We start from the raw sequence: 20,935 nt of genomic DNA on the forward strand, positions 1-20,935 counted from the left end.
ATCGTAATTAATGTAACTTCAAGATAGTGTGTTAATGTTTTCAGGCTGATTTTTCATTAAACACAGTTTTGTTCCATATCTGAATTATGCCATTAGATCTGATTCTGTAATCTTCAGTCTTAACATTTGTTTTCTTTACCAGTCAACAATATTTATGCTTCTTAAATTCTTTTTTCATCCTTTATCTGTTCTTTTTAGTATTTTCAAACATATCTTTACAGATTAGAAGAAGAAATAAAAAATAAAGTGCTAGTGCACCTTAAATTGCTGTGCAAATGTTTCTAATATTTACTGTATTTTTATTGCCAAGAAGCAAGGAAAATTTTCTTCTGTAATTTTTTTGGTAAAAATACTTTATTTTTTAATCTTTCTTTATGTATGAAAGATCAGTTATACAAAAGCTTGTTTTTGATAAATGGATTCCTCTCAAGTATTCTGTTTTTCTCTCTCTAAGCATTTCTGAAGATTTTATTCATCTGTTGCAGCTATGGAGTTATAATACTGAAATCTCAGATTATTCTGACTAGCATGTCATAGTCATTTTTTTTAGAATACGTGTAATTCCAGTTAATATTATTTTTGAAGGCAGTGCAGTCTTTGATGCTCCTTGCAAAGCAGCACTAGGCTAATTTGTAGAAGTCATTTCTATAAATGTCTGCAGGAAGATGACTAGCTGCTTGCTCTGAGTTAGAAGGAGTTGAAAAGGAGGTAGGATGATATCTACCAATACTTTGGAAACATATTTTTGCTAGGCATAAAAACTTTTTTTTGGAGCAGAAAACAATAGTGAGTACTTTCATCACCACATAGGCATAACTTATAGCCTTCTGCTTAAAAAGAAAAAATCTGTTATTTTAAACACAGCAAAATTTCTTCCTTTTTTTACTGCTGTTGTACTTGCATTTCTTTTCATTTGGGAAAAATTACTGTAATTTCTTTGCTGAGAGAAGCAAATTATTTTATAGCCAGGAATTAAAAGTTTTGATGCTTTAAAATTATTAGAGTGTTTTTTTTGTCTCGTGATATTTCTTGTAAATAATGTTAGAGATTTTTAATAGTAGATGATGTATTATAACAGAACCTTTAAAAGAATTTGTAGCACTTGGAGAACTCTTGTCTCTTTATTGTAACATTACTGCATAAATGTTCTACAGAAACTAGGAAGGATGTTACTGCTTAGAGACCTGTAGATTCTGGCTCTGGCTAAATTAGTTGCTCTTTTTATATGTCACCTACTGAGAAATGTATTTTGTACATGCAGAGCACTTGTGTACTTATGTAGGAATTAGTGCTATTTACTGTGATTAAATTTTGATTAATTTAAAAACAACCCTTTTAATTTTATTTTTGGCAGAAGGGGGCAAAGAGTTTTTGGAAGATTTAAGTGGACAGGAGACTACAGAAAACAAGAAAAATGCCGAAACCTGTAAGTAGCAGATTTATATTAATCTAAAATTTAGGAAGGTTTTTTACATTTTAGAGAGATAATCCTATCACTGTTCTAGTTGTTTTGACTGTCCTTTCTAGATTTCCTAAGATTTGATCTTGTACAATTGAAGTTGAGACAGTTTAGAACTAATATGTGGGAAAAAAAGATCAAGAAAGCTTGGTACTGTGCAAATTGCATGGAGGACAATTGGAAATGGGAACAGTACTTGGAGCTCATTTGGCTGGCAGGAGGAATGACTTTTCAGGAATTGTTGACTTTGAGATGAGCTGATTTACAGTAGTTATTGGAGGCATAATTTGAGCCTGACTCAGTATGTGTGAGAATTGGTGGAAGGGTTTGCTGCAGGATTTGTCAGGGGAAGACAGAACATGTGTAAAGTGTCTGCACTAAGTCATTAGTTCTACCATGGTAGAGGGTATCACATAGAAAGTAAGTTTGAATGGAGGAAATAAGCAGTGTTTGGGCTCTCTTGTTCCACTCATTTCAGGTAAGATGAGGGTTCACCCACTTTCTAGACAGGGGGCAAAAAAGATCTCCATCTTCTGTTTTGATAATAATTCTAGAAGTGTTCAAGGAGATAATTATTCAGTAGGTTGATTATTTTTCTGTTAATGTTATATTGCTAGCTTAGGATTTCACCTGCCATGTGTGAAAGGACTTTTTCTTGTCTCTTCCAGTTGTGTCCAGTGAGAAAAGCATTCAGAAAGGGAACTGAATTGTCAGGTTATTTCTACTCAGCTTGGTTGGCTTACGTAATAGCCTTCGGGCTTTCTTTGTTTACTGATGTTTCATTTTGGTAGCAGATTAGGAGCAGGGCAGGTCTATTGCTAAGAAAAAATGTGTCTATGTGCATGTGTACACACATACATCCTGATATGTAGATACATAAAAGGTTTTTGCTATGAATAAGAAATTACCCCTATAAATAATAAGTTGCCAATATTTGGAACCAGTACAGCTCGATGAATAATGTAAGCATGGACTAAGGGCTTGAAGTCCTGTTCTGAGCTTTGCAGTCGGTCTGATGACCAACTGGCCATACCTTGTTTCTCTAATTTGTTCTTTTCCTGCCAGTGGATTAGGGGCAGTACCTACTTTCTCCAGCTGGAAGTAGCTGTATCCTGCTCATTGGTGAGAGAAAACTGCACCATAACAGGCAGGAAAATTAATTAGAAGCATACTGTTTTCTGACCTGTTTGGGTGCTGGCTATGAGGATTGAGTACTGCCTTTGATGGAGCTTCTCAACTGGAAAACTATGTTTTAAGGAGGCAGGAAGTCATTGTGAGCTCATGCAGTTTCTGAGGCTTTTGGCTCCATGCAGCTGGAGACCCATGGAGCTACAGAGGTGGTGACTAGGAGAAAAAAAAAAGCCTGGGTGAGGTAACTTCTTTTTTAAATTCTGGGATTGGAACCATGAAATTTAGGTAGGCAGGGTTCTCTCTATTTTAAGGACCAGAGAAAATTGAAGGAAATAAGAATGTTAGGGTTATTCACGAGGAAAGCAATATCCTTAGAGCTAAGATTGCAGTGGTGTTGAAAGGGTGCACAATCCACCCTAATAATGGGTATTAGCCACCAGATCTTGGCAAAGAAGCTGGCCCTTTGCCAAAGATAATTTTTTTCTTTTATAAGGGACTTTTTATGAAGAGTTCATGTGTCTTCTGATGATGTAGGTGCATGTGAAATCCTAGAAGGAAGCCAAGTGAAAAGAGCCATTATAAATGAAATAAAATTGATTACATTTCTCAATGTCTTCCTGTAAACTGCAAATTGCTGCAATTATAGTTGGTAATCAGTGAATGAAGAACACACTTGCCAAAGGTTAAGTAGTATTACCTATAAAAATCAAACCTCAGATTTTGTTCTGGTTGCTTCTTAAATGATAGATGGCTTTGGAGCTCTCTTCCTCACCCTTTCTCTTTTTTTTTCCTTCTTTCTTCTTCAGAGACTGTAAGAGCGTAGCCACGGTTACGTTTCATGAATCCGATGTTGTTCTTTGAAGAGTCTTGCTGTTCTGTTCAGATTTGATAGTACTGGACAGTAGGAGGTCTCTTGCTATGGATATTTACTGAAGCTCTTGGGAGCTGTCTTTATGGGCAATCCACAATAACCAAATGTACTTCTAGTCCAGAAACTATTTATGCTTTAACTCCTTGTTGCTTATTTTTGACATCTGTTGCAATAAGATAGTCAGTGTTCTGTAGCTTTATTGCTGGAAATCATTTAACCTGAAAACTAATGAAATAATCATGGGTGAGAGCTAAGAAACCCAGTTGACATAAGTGGTGAGATTTTTGACAGTGTTATTTTATCTCTCTTCTGTTACTGTGACCTATTTAGGTTTTCTTTTTTCAGACTCTGCTGTGATGATCCAATTGATAGTTTTCAGAGAAGTCTGATAGTCTTGTAAATATGTAAACCTGTGCAGTACAACTATAAATTCTTCATGGGTTTCTGGGATTAATTTTTTTTTTGTTGGGAAAATAACAAATAAATAAACCATAGATCAATCTAAATTAAATCAGTACCCACTGAACCACAAAAAAGGCATTTAAATAGATTTTGGTTTGAAAAATTATGTAGACAAAATTAGAAGTCTTGGTGTATTTTATAGGAAACATCTTTCATTTTTCCTGGAAGTCTCAGTCTGAAATAAGTTTCATGCCACTGTGAATGATTCTTTTACAAGGTAGTAAAAGATCATGTGTTTCAGATTTTCTTTCTTAGAAGCCAGTAGGTTAAGTAGTTTGGGTGAAAAGGCTGTTTTGGAAGGGGAAAAGTAACTTTAGTATATTGTCCTGGGATACTAAGCTAATATGTGACTGAAAAGTATACATAATTGAAACATTTTCATTTTTGATTGCTTTAGTAGAAGGTCTGTTCCTTCACTTTGCCTGGGTTTATGACAAAATGGCTTTCAAGCTGTTACTCAGCACCTACTCTAATTTTACAACCAAATACTTTGTTTTTAAAAGAGACTTAACTGTTCTCAGTTCTACCTAGCAGCGTGGAATTTTAGTTTCATGTAGCATGTTGGGAACCATCTGAATAAAACTGATGACTTCTTTGTTTAATTACATCTTTGCTGCTGTAATCAAAATTGGAGCTGCTGCAAGTGCTGTTCTCAGTATGCTTAGTTCTCAGCTTGCTGAAGAACAGAATATTTGTTGACTCTTATTTTCAGTGCTTTCTCCCTGAAAGAATAGATACAAAATGTTTCTCAGCTGCATGGCATTCTCACAGATCTGCACCAAAAATAGAAACATAGAAGCTAAAATTAGACATCATGGGTTACATAACTGTTAATCATTTCATATGCTTAGAAGATTAGATTTAATTGACTGAAATATTGTATTTATAGGGTGTAGAAGGAGTTAAATTATCATCTAGTTTTGGTGGTAATTTCCAGCATTTTTGTACACGACTACAAGGCATGAAACAAAGCAAGCATTACGCTGAGGAATAACAGAGATAGATGTCAAAGTTACTAATACTAAAAGGGATTTTTTTTAGGTTTATTCACCATTTTATGATATTGTGTATTCAGAAGGAGTAAATAACAAATTCTGGAATATTAATTATAATATTAATAATATTAATCAAAGTTCTAATATTTGCAAGATCAAACTAATTTATGTAAGGTGGTTGAACTGAAATGATGCATAATTTTTTTTACTGCAGTGCTGCTGTTACACAGGAAAACCTTTGAGTCTCTGTAATGCAATATTTGAATTATGGTTTGAATTTATGATTTATTTCTGTAGTATAAATAGACAATTGATGTCAGCTTGGAGGACTGCTTTCTTGATTCATTTATTAGTAACATCTCTTTCACATTATTCTGTAGCCTTCGTTCCTAATGCTGTTTAATTCTTACCTTTTTTCCTTATTTTCTTCACAAAGATTTTTTTTCTTTCTTCTCTTCCTTTATCTACTTTGATGTTGGTTTGGAGAGAGGGCTGTGCAGTCTGTACAGCAATGGGACTAATACACTGCTACTCGTAACACAATTTAATATGCAAACTTGAGATTGTAAATGGCTGAACCAGTGTGAGGAAGCTCTTTGAACAAACTTTTTTTGCCATATGCAATTTTCTTATGAATCAGACTGGTTTTTGTGGCTTTTACAAATGACTAATTTGTATTGCATTTATTAAACCAAAGCAAAACTTTTGGGAACCATTTCCATGTTATTTTAAATATCTTTTTTTCTCAGTATTGGTACCTACTCAGTTTTGGAGTTCATGATGAAAGCTCAAGTGCCATAACTAATATTTGCAAAGGATGGCTGAAGTACAGTAATAGCAAGTTTTAGATTATTTAGCTTACAGCCAGGTTTTGTGCATGTTTCATGGACTGTATTTGTTTGAGGAGAGGTTCAAAGGTTATTGTGGTGACAGTGTAATATTCCCATAAATTATGAAGGGTTGAAGTTAGGTACTACAAGAAAATGTAGACATACTTTTTCAAGTCCTTAAAGGTGAAAGAATGCAATAAAAATATAATTCCCTAATGAAGTACATGCTTTTATTAAATGCACATCAATGTTTGTTGTTTCATAAAATTTCAATAACTGTACTCTTCATTTGCTTTGATAAATGATTTAATCAATAAATTGCTGTAGAATATTTTTCTATAAATAGTATTTTGTGAGCTGTGGCATATATCCTCATAAACCATTAGCAACATTTGTTATTAAAACATCAGTTGCTCCCTTGGCAAAGAATAATCAGTGTGTAATTCTTTAGTGTGTGTTCTCCCCTTTCCTTTGGCCATGTTTAATCATTCTGAAGCAAGTCTGGTAAAATACAGATAAACTCAGCCTGCTGCTGATGCCAAGGACCTGGACAAGCTCGAGAAGTGGGACAATGTGAACCTCCTAAGGTTCAACAATGCCAAGTAAAAGGTACTGCACCTGCGTTGGGCATCCCCTGGTGCCAACACAGGCTGGGGATGAACAGATGGAGAGCAGCCCTGCTGAGAAGGACTTGAGGGTGCTGGTGGATGAGAGGCTGGGCATGAGCTGTCAGTGAGCTCTCACACCCACAGAAAGCTCAAATATGTCCTGGGCTGCATCCACAGGTGGGCAGCAGGGCCAGGGAGGGAATTCTGCCCCTCTGCTCTGCTCAGACCCCACCTGCAGGGCTGCATCAGCTCTGGGGTCCCAACACAAGGAGGACATGGTGTTGTTGAAACAAGTCTAGAGGAGTATCACAAAAATTATTTGCACAGTGGAGCAACCCTCCTTATGAGGAAAGGCTGAGAGTTGGGGCTGTTCTGCCTGGGGGAGAGAAAGGTGCAGGGAGACCTTATTGTGACCTTTCGGTACTTAAAGGGAGCTTATAAGAAAGGTATGGACAAACATATTATCAGTGCCTGTTGTAATTGGACAAGGCTAATGGTTTCAAACTAAAAGGATATAGATTAGAACTACATGTAAGTAAGGAAATTTTTATGATGTATGTGGTGAAACTAACAATTGCCAAGAGAGATGGTAGATGTCCCATCTTTTGAAATGTTCAGGGTCAGGTTGGATGGGTCTCTGGGCAGCCTGATGTAGGGGAAGGTGTCTGTGCTCATTGCAGAGGAGTTGAACTAGACGACCTCTAAAGGTCCCTTCCAAGCCAAACTATTCTGTGATTCTATTTAATATCCAAACTTGAGATAGTAATTGGCTGAACTATGTGAAGAAGGGAGCTGTCATATTCTGTTACAAAGATGTGGGATGCTGATGAGAGCGAGTTTGAAAAGCAGGCGCTTGAATGGATCTTGTGGTATGTGTAGTGGTAGCCTTCCAATACTTGCTACAGGAAGCCTTTATGTGTTTCTCTTGTCACCATTGCATGAGCTCCTTCCTGTTTCTGTATTTGTGTGGTAAAGTTGGTTCAGATTAGTGCCTGTCCTCCTAATTTGTGGTTCAGATAATTTCCCCATTAAAGAGTATTGCTTCAAAGTGGCCGGGTACCCAGCAGAGGTTACATGAATGATAGATTATTGCTGAAGTTCCTGGACCTTCTTTCTTTGCCTGTGTTTTCTCAATTCCCTGCCATATTTATGATGTGGAAACTTCCCCAATGACTCTTGTTAATGTAGTTTGCTAGCTTTATTTTACAGACAGTACAGCTGATACCAGAGGTTTGATTTTTGTTGAGAGAATCCTTTGTTATTAAGGTTGGAATTAGATAAGTTGACCTTTAGGGCTCTTCAGGTTTTGACAAAAGTAACTTTCTTATGTTCCATGCCCAGAAATAATTGAAGGTGTGAAACAGTGTTACAAGTTTGTAGAAGCCTGTTATTTGTATGCCAAAAATCAAAGTCAGACCATATTCCTTCAGAAAGAAAAGAAATTGTAGTGTTTACTTTGTCTCTCCTAAAATAATTCATATCACAAAAGGTAATGTTTTAACATTGGTATCATTTAATTTGCAACTTTCTTATTAGAACTGAATGTGTAAATATTGATTAGCAGCTGAGTGATCTGTTAATTGGAAGTACAAAGATAAACAGAAATGCTGCAGGCTTAAGCTGTTACTGTAATGTGTATAAATGGCCAGGTGCTCTTATTGTCTGTTTGTACCTACTGCAGGTGTAGAAGCTCTGTACTCTTAGAGCACTCAGAGTTTTTGGGGCAGTAACATCCAGAAGTAGCCAGAATTTAGAACTGTATTTAGTTTGTCTCTGTATTACAGCTATTATTTTACTGTTTGAGTATTCTAGTTCTTGTGAAGGATAAACTCACATGTAGTATTTCTTGCATTTGTAGATGACATTTGTTGTAATGATATTTGTATAAGAAGTTTCTGCTGCTGCAATTAGTTTTGAACTTGCTGTGCTTTGTAGATCTGTGGTGCTTCTTGTTTTGGCAATGGTGCTGTTATATAACAGAATTTTTTGGAATTTAATAAAATTATTTTTTGGCCTTATTCTTTATAACTTGCTTACTTACAGCTGCCCTAAAGAAGGCTTCATTTTTTAAATAGAAAAGCTGTTTTTAAAAGTTATTTTTTTGTAATTAAGGGGCAATCCCTCATGCTTAAACTAGTGCAACTTCAATCCCTCATGCTTAAGCTAGTGCAACTTCCAGTGAGTTAAAACTGCCATTTAAAATTATCTTGTTACATGAGTTATGTTTTATGAGGGTTTTTTTCTTCTCTTAAGTGAGAGAATCTACAGAAAATCTACATATTTTTCCCTCTTCCTGACACACACCATCTATTTAATTTTTTTTTCAATAAAACTAAACTATCTTTTACTCCAAAGTCTTCAACTCTTGTTCTTCATCAGTGTTTGCACACTCAGTAAAGTTGGCTAAGCCCGTTCTATCATTCTTGTTTGCAAGTCTATAACCTAGAGGTCCTCAGGCTCCTACTATTCTTGTCTTGTATATCCCCCTTGTGTTTAGCTTAATGCTGAAGGGAGCAGTGATCAAGCTTCATCTGTTGCATGAAGACAAGTTGCTCTGCAGTTTTCTTTTCCTCACCTTAGATCTCCTTTCCATGTTTTGTCTTTCCTTCTTTTCCAGACAATCACTTCTCAAAGTATTCCACCTGGTGGCAAAAATAGGGAAATTTTTAATGGAAATGGTTTGCACATGCATAGATCAAGTAGTGTAAGAGCCTGTAATACAAATCCTAATTTATTCCTGTGCCCTTTTTTACAGAAGAGAGAAATTACAGTAGATCTTTGTGAGTTTGGTTTTTCTGCATTTGTAGGAAGGTATATTTGACCTTCAATACTTTATATTCCTGTGCACTAAAGAGGAATAAAATGTGATTGATACTCTGGCAGTAGGAATGAAGGACCATTCTAACACTGAGAAGACAGTGCTGTGCATTTAATACTTTGTTCTGCTTCATGGAAGTTCTCACTTCTATATGTACCAGCTGAAGAGAAATTGGAAAAGGCTGTTGTATTGCCAAGTAAGGCTTCTAATTATCTCCTGCAGTATTTGACTTCTTGTTTTATAACAAATACATCCAGTCATTGTCAGGAGTCACTGGAAAATGGTCCTTCCTTTCAGGAGAAGGAGGTTCATTGAATGGTGGCGATTTCTTATTCTTGTAGTAAGGGAGTTGAAGGAGGTTAGCACTAAAGAGAACTAACTTCTATAGTTTTTCTTTACATTGGTGAAAACCTGCTTCTAGTCTGTCCTGCGACATACAAGCTCTACTCTTAAATACTTGGACTATCAAACTGCTTGATTTTAGAAATGGCAAGTAGGAAGCTGCTTATCTTTTTATATTGCTAGGCATAAATACCTTAAAATGACATATATGTGGCCAAGAACTTTTTCTTTTGCATGCATTTGGGAAGCCCTCTGAAACATAGTGCCCAGTAGCTGAATATCTCCATGTTCTTCAGCTGTTCAGTAGTGATGTCAGCTTTCTCAATAAATTAATTTTGAGCTTTGTTTTCTAATTTAAGCTTCCAACCTACTGGTAAGTACTATGCTGATTATGCTTTTAGACTAAATAAAGATGAGAATTTTTTCAGATTCAAATTTTCTGTTTTTCTTACTGCTACATTCTGTGTATACACAAAACCATTAAAATTGTTGAATGTATTGTTTCTTACAGGCTAATCACAGGATTTAGAAGTATTACACTGTTACAGTATGATTTAAATATTTCCATATGTTCTGTAGATCAATGTCAGAGTAACCACAATGGATGCAGAGTTGGAATTTGCCATCCAGCCCAATACTACAGGCAAGCAGCTCTTTGATCAGGTAACTTAATGTCTCTATGTATATATGACTACAAGCACATAAAAGTATTGTGGTTATTAAGGCATAGTCTGAAAAAGTGGTAGCATTCTCATGTACTGATTGTTTTCCCTTATGTTATCTAAGCTATGCTCTGAGCTAGTCTGAATTTCCTCATTACTTCTTATGGAACATATTGAATTCGAAGACAATTCTAAATATGTTACCAGTGAGGCTTCAGATAAATCATGTATGGAACTGCTTTGAAATTAATTGTGGTTTTTATGTCTAATAATATTGTAGTTGCTACTGCAATATAGTTAGAATTGCAAGTTTTAGAAATATATATATAACAGTAAGTTCATTAATGAAAGCTAACACAATTGCTTTCCAGCAATAGATGCTGTAAGATGGTTTTTCACTTCCCAAATGTTAGAACTAAATACTGTTATCCTATGAACCAGTTTGGAATTTATGTTAAAAAGAAAAAAAAAAAAAAAAAGAAAAAGGAATAGTTTAAAATTATGACCTTAATATGCTTATGGATTGCACACCTATCAGAACTGCACACTGTCACTTGATGGTGTGTGTTGTACATCAGCCAAGTGAATGATTTCTTAAACGGTGATGTTCTTGCACTCATGTGATGTTAGCCATCAGAATCTTGAAACAAGTTTTTGACCTGTGTTTTGGAGTGTTAGAGGAAACCTTAAGAATAGTCACAACCTACCAATGTGTTGTGTTGTTTTCTAGCAAGATACCAATAAATATGTTTTATTATCTAGATCCAAGATGTATGCCTTTATTTAGGAAATGTGGAAATATCTGAAATTACTCTTCAAAAATAGTTTAAGTAGATAAACAGTTATGTCTAATAGTTGTGTCTGTCCATTTCACTATAGATGCTTGAAGTATGTAATCATGAGAACTTAGAGAAAGTAATACATCAAAAAAGTTCTTTAAGCTTTTAGTTGACCTTTTAGAGTCAATTAAATGTTTTATTATATAAATTGAAAATAAGAGAATGTTTATTGTTTTAATACTGAACTTCTAGATGAATGAAATCACCTTTGCAGTTTTTGTTTGAAATGACTGACTCTTAACGCTTATTGCCTGCCCTTTTCTCTAACATCAGTAGCAGTATATGGGTATACCTGTGAAGTAAGTCTTCAGCCCCTACATAGGAATAAACTTCATGACTAAAATGATTTATTGAAAAAAAGAGGCTGTCTTGCTTTTTGTCTAACCATCATCATCAAATAGCAGTATGGTATTCTGTGGCATAGAAGGCTCAAGCTGTTACTTGTCTTTTGCCAGCCTTTGCTATCTTATGCCGTGCACTGTTGGGTGGGGTGGCATTCTGCTGTGTAATGTCTTGTGCCCAGGTAATCAGGCTCATCCAAATTGGAGCATTTGCAAACAGGGATTAAAGATACAGTTCTGAATTTGTTGTCATGCTCTCTTTGCTCTCTTCTTTGTTCCTCAGTTCTCTGTGTGGTGTTTGACATCTCACCAACTCTTACCTCTGGAGTTTTAAATTGGAAAAAAAAATAGGGCAAAAAAAATCAAATCAACCAGAAGTTGTGTGTGAGAAACACTTTTTAGCCTGATCTTAAATTTATGTGTGAGTTCCACTGTGTAACATCAAGAGCTGAACTGTATTGTGAAACCAGCATGAAATTTTCAGATAAAAAGTTATCCTGTTTCTCTATAGATAGAAAATTGACTAGCACTATTACTGAAAGGATTGGCCTTCAAAGTTTATGCGTAAGTGGTGAACATGACAAGCAGGTTGGTTATTGTTTGCAGAAAATAACCTCTCCATGGATTCAACTGTTATCTAGTGCTCCCCTACATTTTTGGTGAACAACCTTTCATCCTTTTACCAGCCAGAGCTCTTTTAGGCTTTTAATTGTCATTTTCTGGAGTTGTTGATTTGTTTGCCATTCCATATGAGTGTTCTCACCATCTTCATCTGCTAGCAGGCAAGAATGCAGCATTTGAAATCTGTGGCTTTCTTTTTTCTCTTCCATTGTCAAACTCGGTAAACTTCTTATTTATTGGAAAAGATTTTTTTTTTTTAATTATTTGCATTTCAGAAGGTGTACTAACATACTTATCACTGGTCACTCTGTTTATCCTGTCAGTGGTCAGACCAGGCAAGAGGGGATGTGTCATCCTGTAGTCAACCGGTTAAGCATCTGTAGCTTTCCTGAGAGTGGAAGAACCCTGTGAGGGATATTTCCACACACTGGTGGTAATCATGGGGGAGTTTTTTTGTTTTGTTAGCACTGTGCATTAGTAGCTTTTGGTTCACTGTAGCTGCTATTCAGAAGGAATGTGAGGGTTGTCTCCTTTATTTCATGTTGTAATTTTCCTTTGTCCTTTTTCCATTGTCCTTTCCAGATGTCTCCAAAGCCTTCTTTACAGTCTTGTGGAAGGTGACCATATGAAATCCTTGTTAGGTTGTCTTATGTGCATGTTGTGATTTGCCCAAACATATATTGTTCAGGTTGCTTTTCTTCTCCAAGAAGCTTTTATTGCCTATTAATAGTCAAGTTGTAGGATGTGATGGTGGATAAATCTCTTTTACAGATGGGATGAACACTTGCCAGAAGCTACTTAATAGAAGTTTTGTGCCAGAATCAAACTTCTACGTTTTTCATTCGCCACTTACTTTTCATTAACATGCTACTGCAGTGCATAAATGCATGTTATTATCTTGGTACGAAGTTGGCAATGCTTGTTCCTTATTTGTGGATTCTGCTGGTTTTAGTGTTGATTTTGCAAACTTGTGTAGCTCTGCATTGCTGTACTCAGGTTGTCTGTATTTAAATCACGTGCATCTCAGTGGCCATAGTCAGTGGGTTGAGAGCAAAATGTTTTGACATGAGCATAAGCACTTGTCTCCTTATGCCTTATGGGCAGAGCTGTTGAGCATCTGCAGTTCTTTGCAGCTCAGAGAGCTGATAAGGTACAAGGGCTCAGCTTGGACAGCTGCTAAGTAAAGAGCATTCTCAGTCATCTGATAAAGCCGTAAGTAGTTTGATCAGTGTTGTATAGGAGATCTGTGCCAAAAGAAACAGCAGGTCTGAAATTTCGGAGTTGGGGCACCAAATTTAGTGCTGCTTGAGACGATACTATTAACATACACCTGTTCTAAGCATTTCTTATGGTCTAAAGTAAATTATGTGGGAATTCTAGAGGAAATAATTGTGCTCACTCAATGCATCAATCAGGCTGGATCCACAAACATTGTCCATTTTGTGCTTTGGAGTCTGAAGGTGAAATGATAAAGGTTTAAAAAGTGCACACTCGAATGGTTGTTAAATGATTATTCGAATATGCAAGGCAGCAGAAGTAAGTTTGCATAGTTATCTTATGACATTTTCTAATTTTCAAAATCTTAATTTTGCAACCCGATAGTACTACTTTAAAATGGAGGAGGATCTATGTGTAAAATTCTATTTACTTCACATGCATCTGAATGCTTCCATAAAACAGCCTTCAGTAAAGCAGCTTGGCACCATGGTCCAACCTGAGGACATACGTAAGTACTACCATACTTGGAGCCAGAGTTTACAGTCATTTAATAATCTTTGCTGGACCTTTCTGATTAATTGCTTATTAAATCCACATATGCTTTTGCTGTGCAAAAGACTTGTAAAACAGTTCTACAGTTTCATTATACTCTGTAGTAAAAGTGCTTCTTTTTATTTGCTTTGAGCCTGCTATGTCATGATTTCTGTTGATTCTCTTAATTCTTGCATTATAAGAAATAATGAACAATCATTCCCTATTTTCCTTCTACATGCCATGTAAATTTTATAGACCTGTGTCATAGCCTTCCTTATTTCTCTGTCAATAGCTGTAGTTCATCTTAGCTATGCAGAAAATGTTCCAAGTCATTCATTTCAACATTTCTGAAGCATTTCCAATGCTGCAACATCCTTTTTTATAAGTTGATGTGACCAGTCCTTATGTAGCATTAGAGATTTGTGAGTACCATACATATGTATAGTAATGTAATAGCTTTCTTGCCTTTTTGCTTTACAACTAGAACTTTGTTCACATAATTTAAATTGTCTTTTATGTACAGTGTTTTGCTTCTATTAAATATGATCTTTTATTGAGGTTCATCTTTTTTCACTATTATTCGCAAATCTTCATGGAAGGTTTTTTACATCGCTTTCATCCTTTTTTGAAGTCCTGGGGGACTTCCCTAGTAGTTACACTACAGTTCTATTACGAAAACAGCTTATGTTTTTCATCTGTCTTTTTAAGCAGTGTATGCATAAAACAGCCTTTTCTCTAGTCAAGGACAATTTTGCTTCTTTAGTAGTAGCTTTTGGTGATAGAATTGGTCTGAAATCTTACAGGGTCATGTATGTTAAATTAGGTAGATCATCCTTACCCCTTTTATCATTAACTCTTAGAATATGGCAGAACAATTTGAAGGAGGCAGTTCATCCTCATTATGTCATACTTATCCACAAATATTACTCTTTATTATCGTTTTACCAGTTGTCTTCTGTTGAAGTGTAGTCAGTTCTCCATAGGGCTGCAGGTCACTTCCCAGATGTGCTTTATAACCTCAGGTCCTGTTACTACCTTCTGTTCCTCAGGTGCCGATCTACACAGTGGGCTGCCCACTCCAGTTGATAGCTTGGAGCGTTTGAGTTTATTTAGAACTCTGGGGTTCTCTGAACTTGATGTTTTGCCACTATTTTATCTTCTTTCATTCTTGTGAGACTTGATTACATTTCAGTTTGAAATTGTTCATGTAGCGTTATTAAGCTACACAATGCGAGTTAAAAAATGTATTGTAATGATTACTGATGATTTTGGCTCATTTATCTTTAGGTGGTGAAAACTGTTGGTCTTCGTGAAGTCTGGTTTTTTGGGCTGCAGTATGTGGACAGTAAAGGCTACTCAACTTGGCTGAAGCTAAATAAAAAGGTAAGAATTCCCTCATATTTAGCCAAGTGTTCAGTTTAAATATCTTTTATAAGCTTTGCTGATTCAATATCTTACGTGAGGTACAGCTGGCTTCAAATTTAGCTGAAAACTTATTTTTCATGTGCTTTAAATGGCAAAATAGTGTTAAGTTAGATAAGTTATAAAGAATATGCAAAGCAGCATCAATATTTAATTTGAGGAGATAGTTTCCAGTACTGTGGAATGTATGCATGCATACATTAGGAAAACTTGAATTCATATGATTGTCCCATTTTCACGTAGCAAAACATAATAGAATTATTGTTTTACAGTTTGGGCGTGTGTACGGGAAGTATTTGAGCTTCAGGAATTTGTGCTCATACAGCTATGAATCATTAAATAAGACAAAATAATCAACTTCTAAACTTAAATATCTGATAGGTAGATTGTAGGATAATAATTTTTCTTTTCCAAATTGCATTGAGTACCTTGTATCTCCCAGTTACTGGGAACTAGGTTATTTTACTTTAATTTTGATTTATGAATTTAAATGGTCACATCTGGTTGTAATATTGGCTGTCAGATTAATTGTTAATGTCACTGTTTAGAATGGAGATACTTGTTTTTTTAGTTTTTTTAGAACCTAATCAAGAATGCCTTTTTTATCTTCAATATTAGGAGGCAGACTGGAGGGTTTTAGGAGCAAGTCCCACTGTCTGCACTTATGTAATCTTTGCTTCTCCTCCTCTGTGGTAAATCCAGTGAGTTAAGCCTGCTAACCACCAAATCTGTCTCCTAGAATTTCATGTGTGTCTCGCAGTGCTACAGATACTTTGTTAACTGTAATGGCTTGTCTCAAGTGGTCGGAGACTATGGGATTTAATGCATCAGGTGTGAAAAATACAGAAGACATTAGTCTATGAAATTCTTTAACAAGTTAAGTTTCTGGTACAGTTCAGAAGCAACTGAGGGCGTGCTCCTTTTTAAACTTTGACTAAAGCAGTTATTTATCTTTTCTTTAAAAACACTTGTAACATTTGATTCTGACATGCATCAAATTAACTGTCTCTCACTTTTAAATTATTATTTACATATTTTTCAGTAAATACAGATAAAATCTGGTAAAGAATAGATGTGCAAGTAAGATTTTATCGTGGTGACCACAACTAATTTTTCACTGGTGATATAAAATGCTGTGACTGTACATAGTGCACAACAATAATGAAAAGCAAGCAGAACTTTTAAAACTGACATCTCAAATGTTGAATATATATGTACTTAGGCTATCTTTGGTGTTTAAAAGGCTGTGTTTATAGTCACAGTTTTTGAGACTTCCCAGAAGTTGAGCAAACGGATACATAATTTCATGTGTAACAAAGAGGTTTTAGTGGGACTAATAGTGCTCATAAAACTAAATGTGTAATAAAGTAATTGAACTGGGATGTATGAGAATTATTTTACTATGAATGTACATTTTAACAATTACTATTTTATGTTAAAATTAGTTTAGTTTTGATTGTTTTTGCTTTGTGTAGAGTTGTGTTTGCACTGTATATCCCCTCATAATGGTTTGTCCCTCCATATCCCCTCTTTGTATCTGTTTGGTTCATCCCAGCTTTCCCATCAGTACCTGTGTGTCCATCAAACCCCAACCCATCCCCCTGTCTCCTCCTAGGGGATGTGTCCATCACCTGGTGACCCTTCCCCATTGTCCAGATCCTTCTGGCAGGGTCACCAGATAACTGGACCCTGGCTCTGGGACTCCTCCCCCACCCCCTCCTCAGTGGTCACTCTGAGTCCTTGCCCCCAGAGAGCCACTCCCATGTCCTTCTCCCGTTGGCTGCTCGGGTTTCCCTGCCCCCCTATATCTGGCTTCTCCGGGTAGGGAGACCCTCTCTCTTGCTCTTGATGTCCTTCGAGGACAGATGTGGCCTGGGATCTCTCCAGGTCCCCATTAAACTTTGGAACTAATCCTGAGGGAGAGCGCCTCTTTCCTTTGCTTGTGGGACCAGCTCGTCTTTGAACTCATGCAGGAGCTTCTCCAAGCTCCCCGGGATCCAAGGAGAAGTTCCTTCCCTTTGCCCGACTCGCCCCACTGCCCAGCTGGCCGGGGTCCACAGGGGATCTGTTCCCATGGATTCGAGGGGGAGACACAGCAGGCTTGGCGCCCAATGTGGGGCTCGAACCCACGACCCTGAGATTAAGAGTCTCATGCTCTACTGACTGAGCTAGGCAATGATATCAGTAAGCCACTTTTGTGGGAATGAGGATTGGGATTCAGGTCAAAAGCAGGCAGAAAAAACTTACCAAGGGAAGCTTTGCTTCTGAGTGCAAAAGCAGCAGAGAAAGCATTTTTTAAACTGAAACCTAGTGGCCCCGTTGTTAACTATTTGTCTGTTAAGCAGGAGCCTTTAGAGTCTTTTGTAAGTTTTGTAGATCGGCTACATTGGGTGATAGATGCACAAGTGCCGGACGAGACGCTCTGGTGTGGAATAATTACTGTGATCGCACGGCAGAACGCAAATGAGGCTTGCCAGAGTGCCAAGCCTGCTGCGTCTCCCCCTCAAATCCACGGGAACAGATCCCCTGTGAACCCCGGCCAGCTGGGCAGTGGGACGAATCGGGCAGAGGGAAGGAACTTCTCTTTGGATCCCGGGGGGCTTGGAGAAGCTCCTGCATGAGTCCAAAGCTTTGGCCATAATTGGTGCTGCAAGCTGAGCACAAATGAAATTGAATTCTGCATAAAAATGAGTAACTGTTGAAATCAGAAGTAGAGGAAGTTTTCAGACCATATCTGATTTCTTTGCAGAAATCAGAGTTTTAAAGCTTATCCATTCTAGAAAAATAACGTGATTAAAGGAATTGAGCTATTTGCACAGGAAGAAAGCACATATATTTATTTCAATAGTTCATAGACTTTTAAATGAATTAACTTCATACTCACATTGAAGAAATGTGCTGTAGTTTTTGATAAAGAACCATTGTTAGACCCTAATTTATTACGTCCTGCAAATCATCGTTTGATATAGTTTTGGTTTTTTTGATGTCTTGCATCTTCTTAGTTTCTAGGTCTTAATTGTGATAAATAAAAAATTTACACAAGTCAACAGAAAATAAATCTCTTAATCAGCCTTTAAGTAGTATTTCAAAATTATCTGGTTCATTCAAATGGACAAAATTGTGCCATGTGAACCTTTCAGTGAGTTCCATTGTGGGCTTGTCTGGAAGCTCTGGCTTTCAGTGTAGAGGACCTAAAGAATTAAGTACTCTTAAATCTCATTTAATTTACCATTTAGTGCTCTTTTTATTTTTCTCTTTGTTCCTCTCCCTCAGGTAACACAGCAAGATGTACGGAAAGAAAATCCTTTGCAGTTTAAGTTCAGGGCCAAGTTTTTTCCAGAGGATGTATCTGAAGAATTAATTCAGGAAATAACTCAGAGACTTTTCTTTCTGCAAGTCAAAGAGTCGATCTTAAATGATGAAATATATTGCCCACCAGAAACTGCAGTTCTTCTGGCTTCTTATGCTGTCCAATCCAAGTATGGAGATTACAGTAAGGAGATCCATAAACTGGGATACCTAGCCAATGACAGGCTTCTCCCCCAGCGGTGAGTGAGATGGATTTTGCACCAAATGCTGCACAAAAACTTAACTATACCACATATTTTATAAATAAAATATTAAGCAATATATGCATTTAATGGTGGTTTTCTTAAAGTTCCTCTTTTTGCTAGTAAAATTTAGAGATGCTAATTTAGACTTCAGTGAAGAAACATCACAGCTACATGTTTCTTGAGATGGCTTTTCTGTTCTGTCCATAAACATCTGCACAGATTTAATTTTACACATTTCCAAAGTACTCTGAAATAATTTAATGTTAATGGAGGCCTGCTTCTGCTAAATTAAAATCAAAATACTCCAATACAGAAGTAACTAAAATTAATTTGATACTCGCTCCTTTTCTTTAGTTGTCATTTAAGTGTGCAAAAACATGAAAATAATTTCCTGAAAGTAAGTATACCGCAAATAAAATATATTGCGTGCAGAGGACAGCACAAATTCATATACTTAAGGTGTTCTTTTCAGTAGACAAATACTCAGATGATCTTTTAATTGTCCTTTAAAACAGCTTCTCCAGAAATGCCTGAAATGCTGGGTGCATGGGATGAAAGCATAATAAAGTTATCATATGCATTTGATTTCTTACTGCAGTACTACACTGAAAGTTCTAGTAGGCCAAAATATAATTCCATCATTTCAGCCTCTTGTAGTTTAAGCATTAAATAGCTTTCTGAAGCTGCTTCCCTATTGATTTTATTCATAAAGGAAAAATAAACCCAAAACCACAAAAAAGCCCTCAACAATGTTGTATCCTAACTTGTTGTAATGTCTCACCTTTTCTCTCAAATGAGAGCAGAATGAAAGCTTGAGTGTGTCTTTGCACACCTAGAGATTAATTTGCAGCATTGTTGCCAGGGGATCCTATAGGTGTGCGTTTTCAGCTGTCATAAACATTACATTATATGACTTAGCTGAGGTATGCAATGGTGTGACTTTTATATTACAAAGAATATAGAATACCAAGAAAAAAGAGGTGACTTTTACTCTATGTTAGTGTGGGAATTTGGAAATACAAATTAGAAGGGAGTTTGTTGAAATACAAAGCTACGCTTCTGTGCTGAAACTATAGGCAGTATATAGGAAGTCATCTTTTAAATCATCTTTTATTCAGTTAAAGCATATGTTTTGCTGTGCAACAAAAGAGGTTAAGTTTGTTGTCAGTGTCATTTAAGAGCAACAATTTCTATTCACAGTGTGTTAGAACAGCACAAACTGACAAAAGAACAGTGGGAAGAAAGAATACAGAACTGGCATGAAGAGCACAGGGGAATGTTAAGGTAATTACATAAAAAATGTTCATGACGCCTTTCATTATTATTAGGATGTATTTTGGGAGGTATTGTTTTGGAAAGTGGCTTTCTTATATTCTGACCAAGGTAGGTAGTTATGAAAGACTTCCATGAAAGTTGAGTTTCCAGCTAGGTTGTGATTCTCGTAAGGCTGTCAACTACCTTTGTCCACAGTTGCCTGCCTTGAAAATACATTTAGTATTTGCTTAGCTCACGGGGCAGAAGGACAAAGTGCAATGATTGGACTCTAATGTCTAATGGATATTAGAGTGTAGAGCTCTTAAAAATATCCAAGTCAAACTATTTTAGAGAGTGATTTAATTAATAACTAATTTTACCCTAGATGTTTATTCTGTAGTTCTCTTATTCTTACAATGTACTTATGATTTGTTGTCTAAACTATACCAATTTTTCTTCTTCATCAGGGAAGATTCTATGATGGAATACCTTAAGATAGCACAAGACTTGGAAATGTATGGAGTCAACTATTTTGAAATAAAGAATAAAAAAGGAACTGAATTGTGGCTAGGAGTTGATGCTTTGGGTCTGAATATTTATGAGCATGATGATAAGTAAGTGGGAAATGCTCATTTTGCGGTTCTGTCCTAGGAGTTGCTATCTGAGATTGTACAACCTCCACCTTACTGTGTGTTCAGTAAGATCTGGCAAAACAGGTTCTCCTTCTAATCTATGTAAGAGATTGAAAAAGAGAGAGAGAAGTTAACTGCTGGAAAGCTTGAATTTTAAAGATTAGGGATGCAAAAGAAGGGAAAGGGAGAGCAGTTCTATGAAGCTTAAATTTACATTGCTTTATATGGATTACTAGAGCTAGGCTATCTTTATGTGGTTTCTTCCTGTACCTTTCAGTCAAAACATTCTCTTGGGTCAGGATGAAAAGGAGCAATTTATTCAATGAGAAATAAAACTGAGCA

At 36.4% G+C, this 20,935-nt stretch overlaps 1 protein-coding gene and 1 non-coding gene across 3 annotated transcripts in view; one reads left to right on the plus strand and one right to left on the minus strand.

The window, feature by feature from the left end:
* The window catches only part of RDX (radixin), a 46,320-nt gene that overhangs the window by 7,018 nt on the left and 18,367 nt on the right, over nt 1-20,935 (plus strand). For both annotated transcript variants that reach the window (XM_002187022.7, XM_012569765.5), the window contains exons 2-7: nt 1,355-1,426; nt 10,096-10,179; nt 15,019-15,114; nt 18,427-18,701; nt 19,908-19,991; nt 20,429-20,575. In XM_002187022.7, coding sequence (XP_002187058.2) covers nt 1,415-1,426; nt 10,096-10,179; nt 15,019-15,114; nt 18,427-18,701; nt 19,908-19,991; nt 20,429-20,575 — 698 coding nt within the window. In that variant the 5' untranslated portion in view covers nt 1,355-1,414. The remainder of the gene's footprint in view (nt 1-1,354; nt 1,427-10,095; nt 10,180-15,018; nt 15,115-18,426; nt 18,702-19,907; nt 19,992-20,428; nt 20,576-20,935) is intronic.
* TRNAK-CUU (transfer RNA lysine (anticodon CUU)) lies at nt 17,259-17,327 on the minus strand. Its single transcript has one exon. It is a non-coding gene; the product is annotated as a tRNA-Lys (tRNA).

The sequence above is a fragment of the Taeniopygia guttata genome, chromosome 1 (genome assembly GCF_048771995.1).
Source record: "Taeniopygia guttata chromosome 1, bTaeGut7.mat, whole genome shotgun sequence".
NCBI classification, from domain to species: domain Eukaryota; kingdom Metazoa; phylum Chordata; class Aves; order Passeriformes; family Estrildidae; genus Taeniopygia; species Taeniopygia guttata.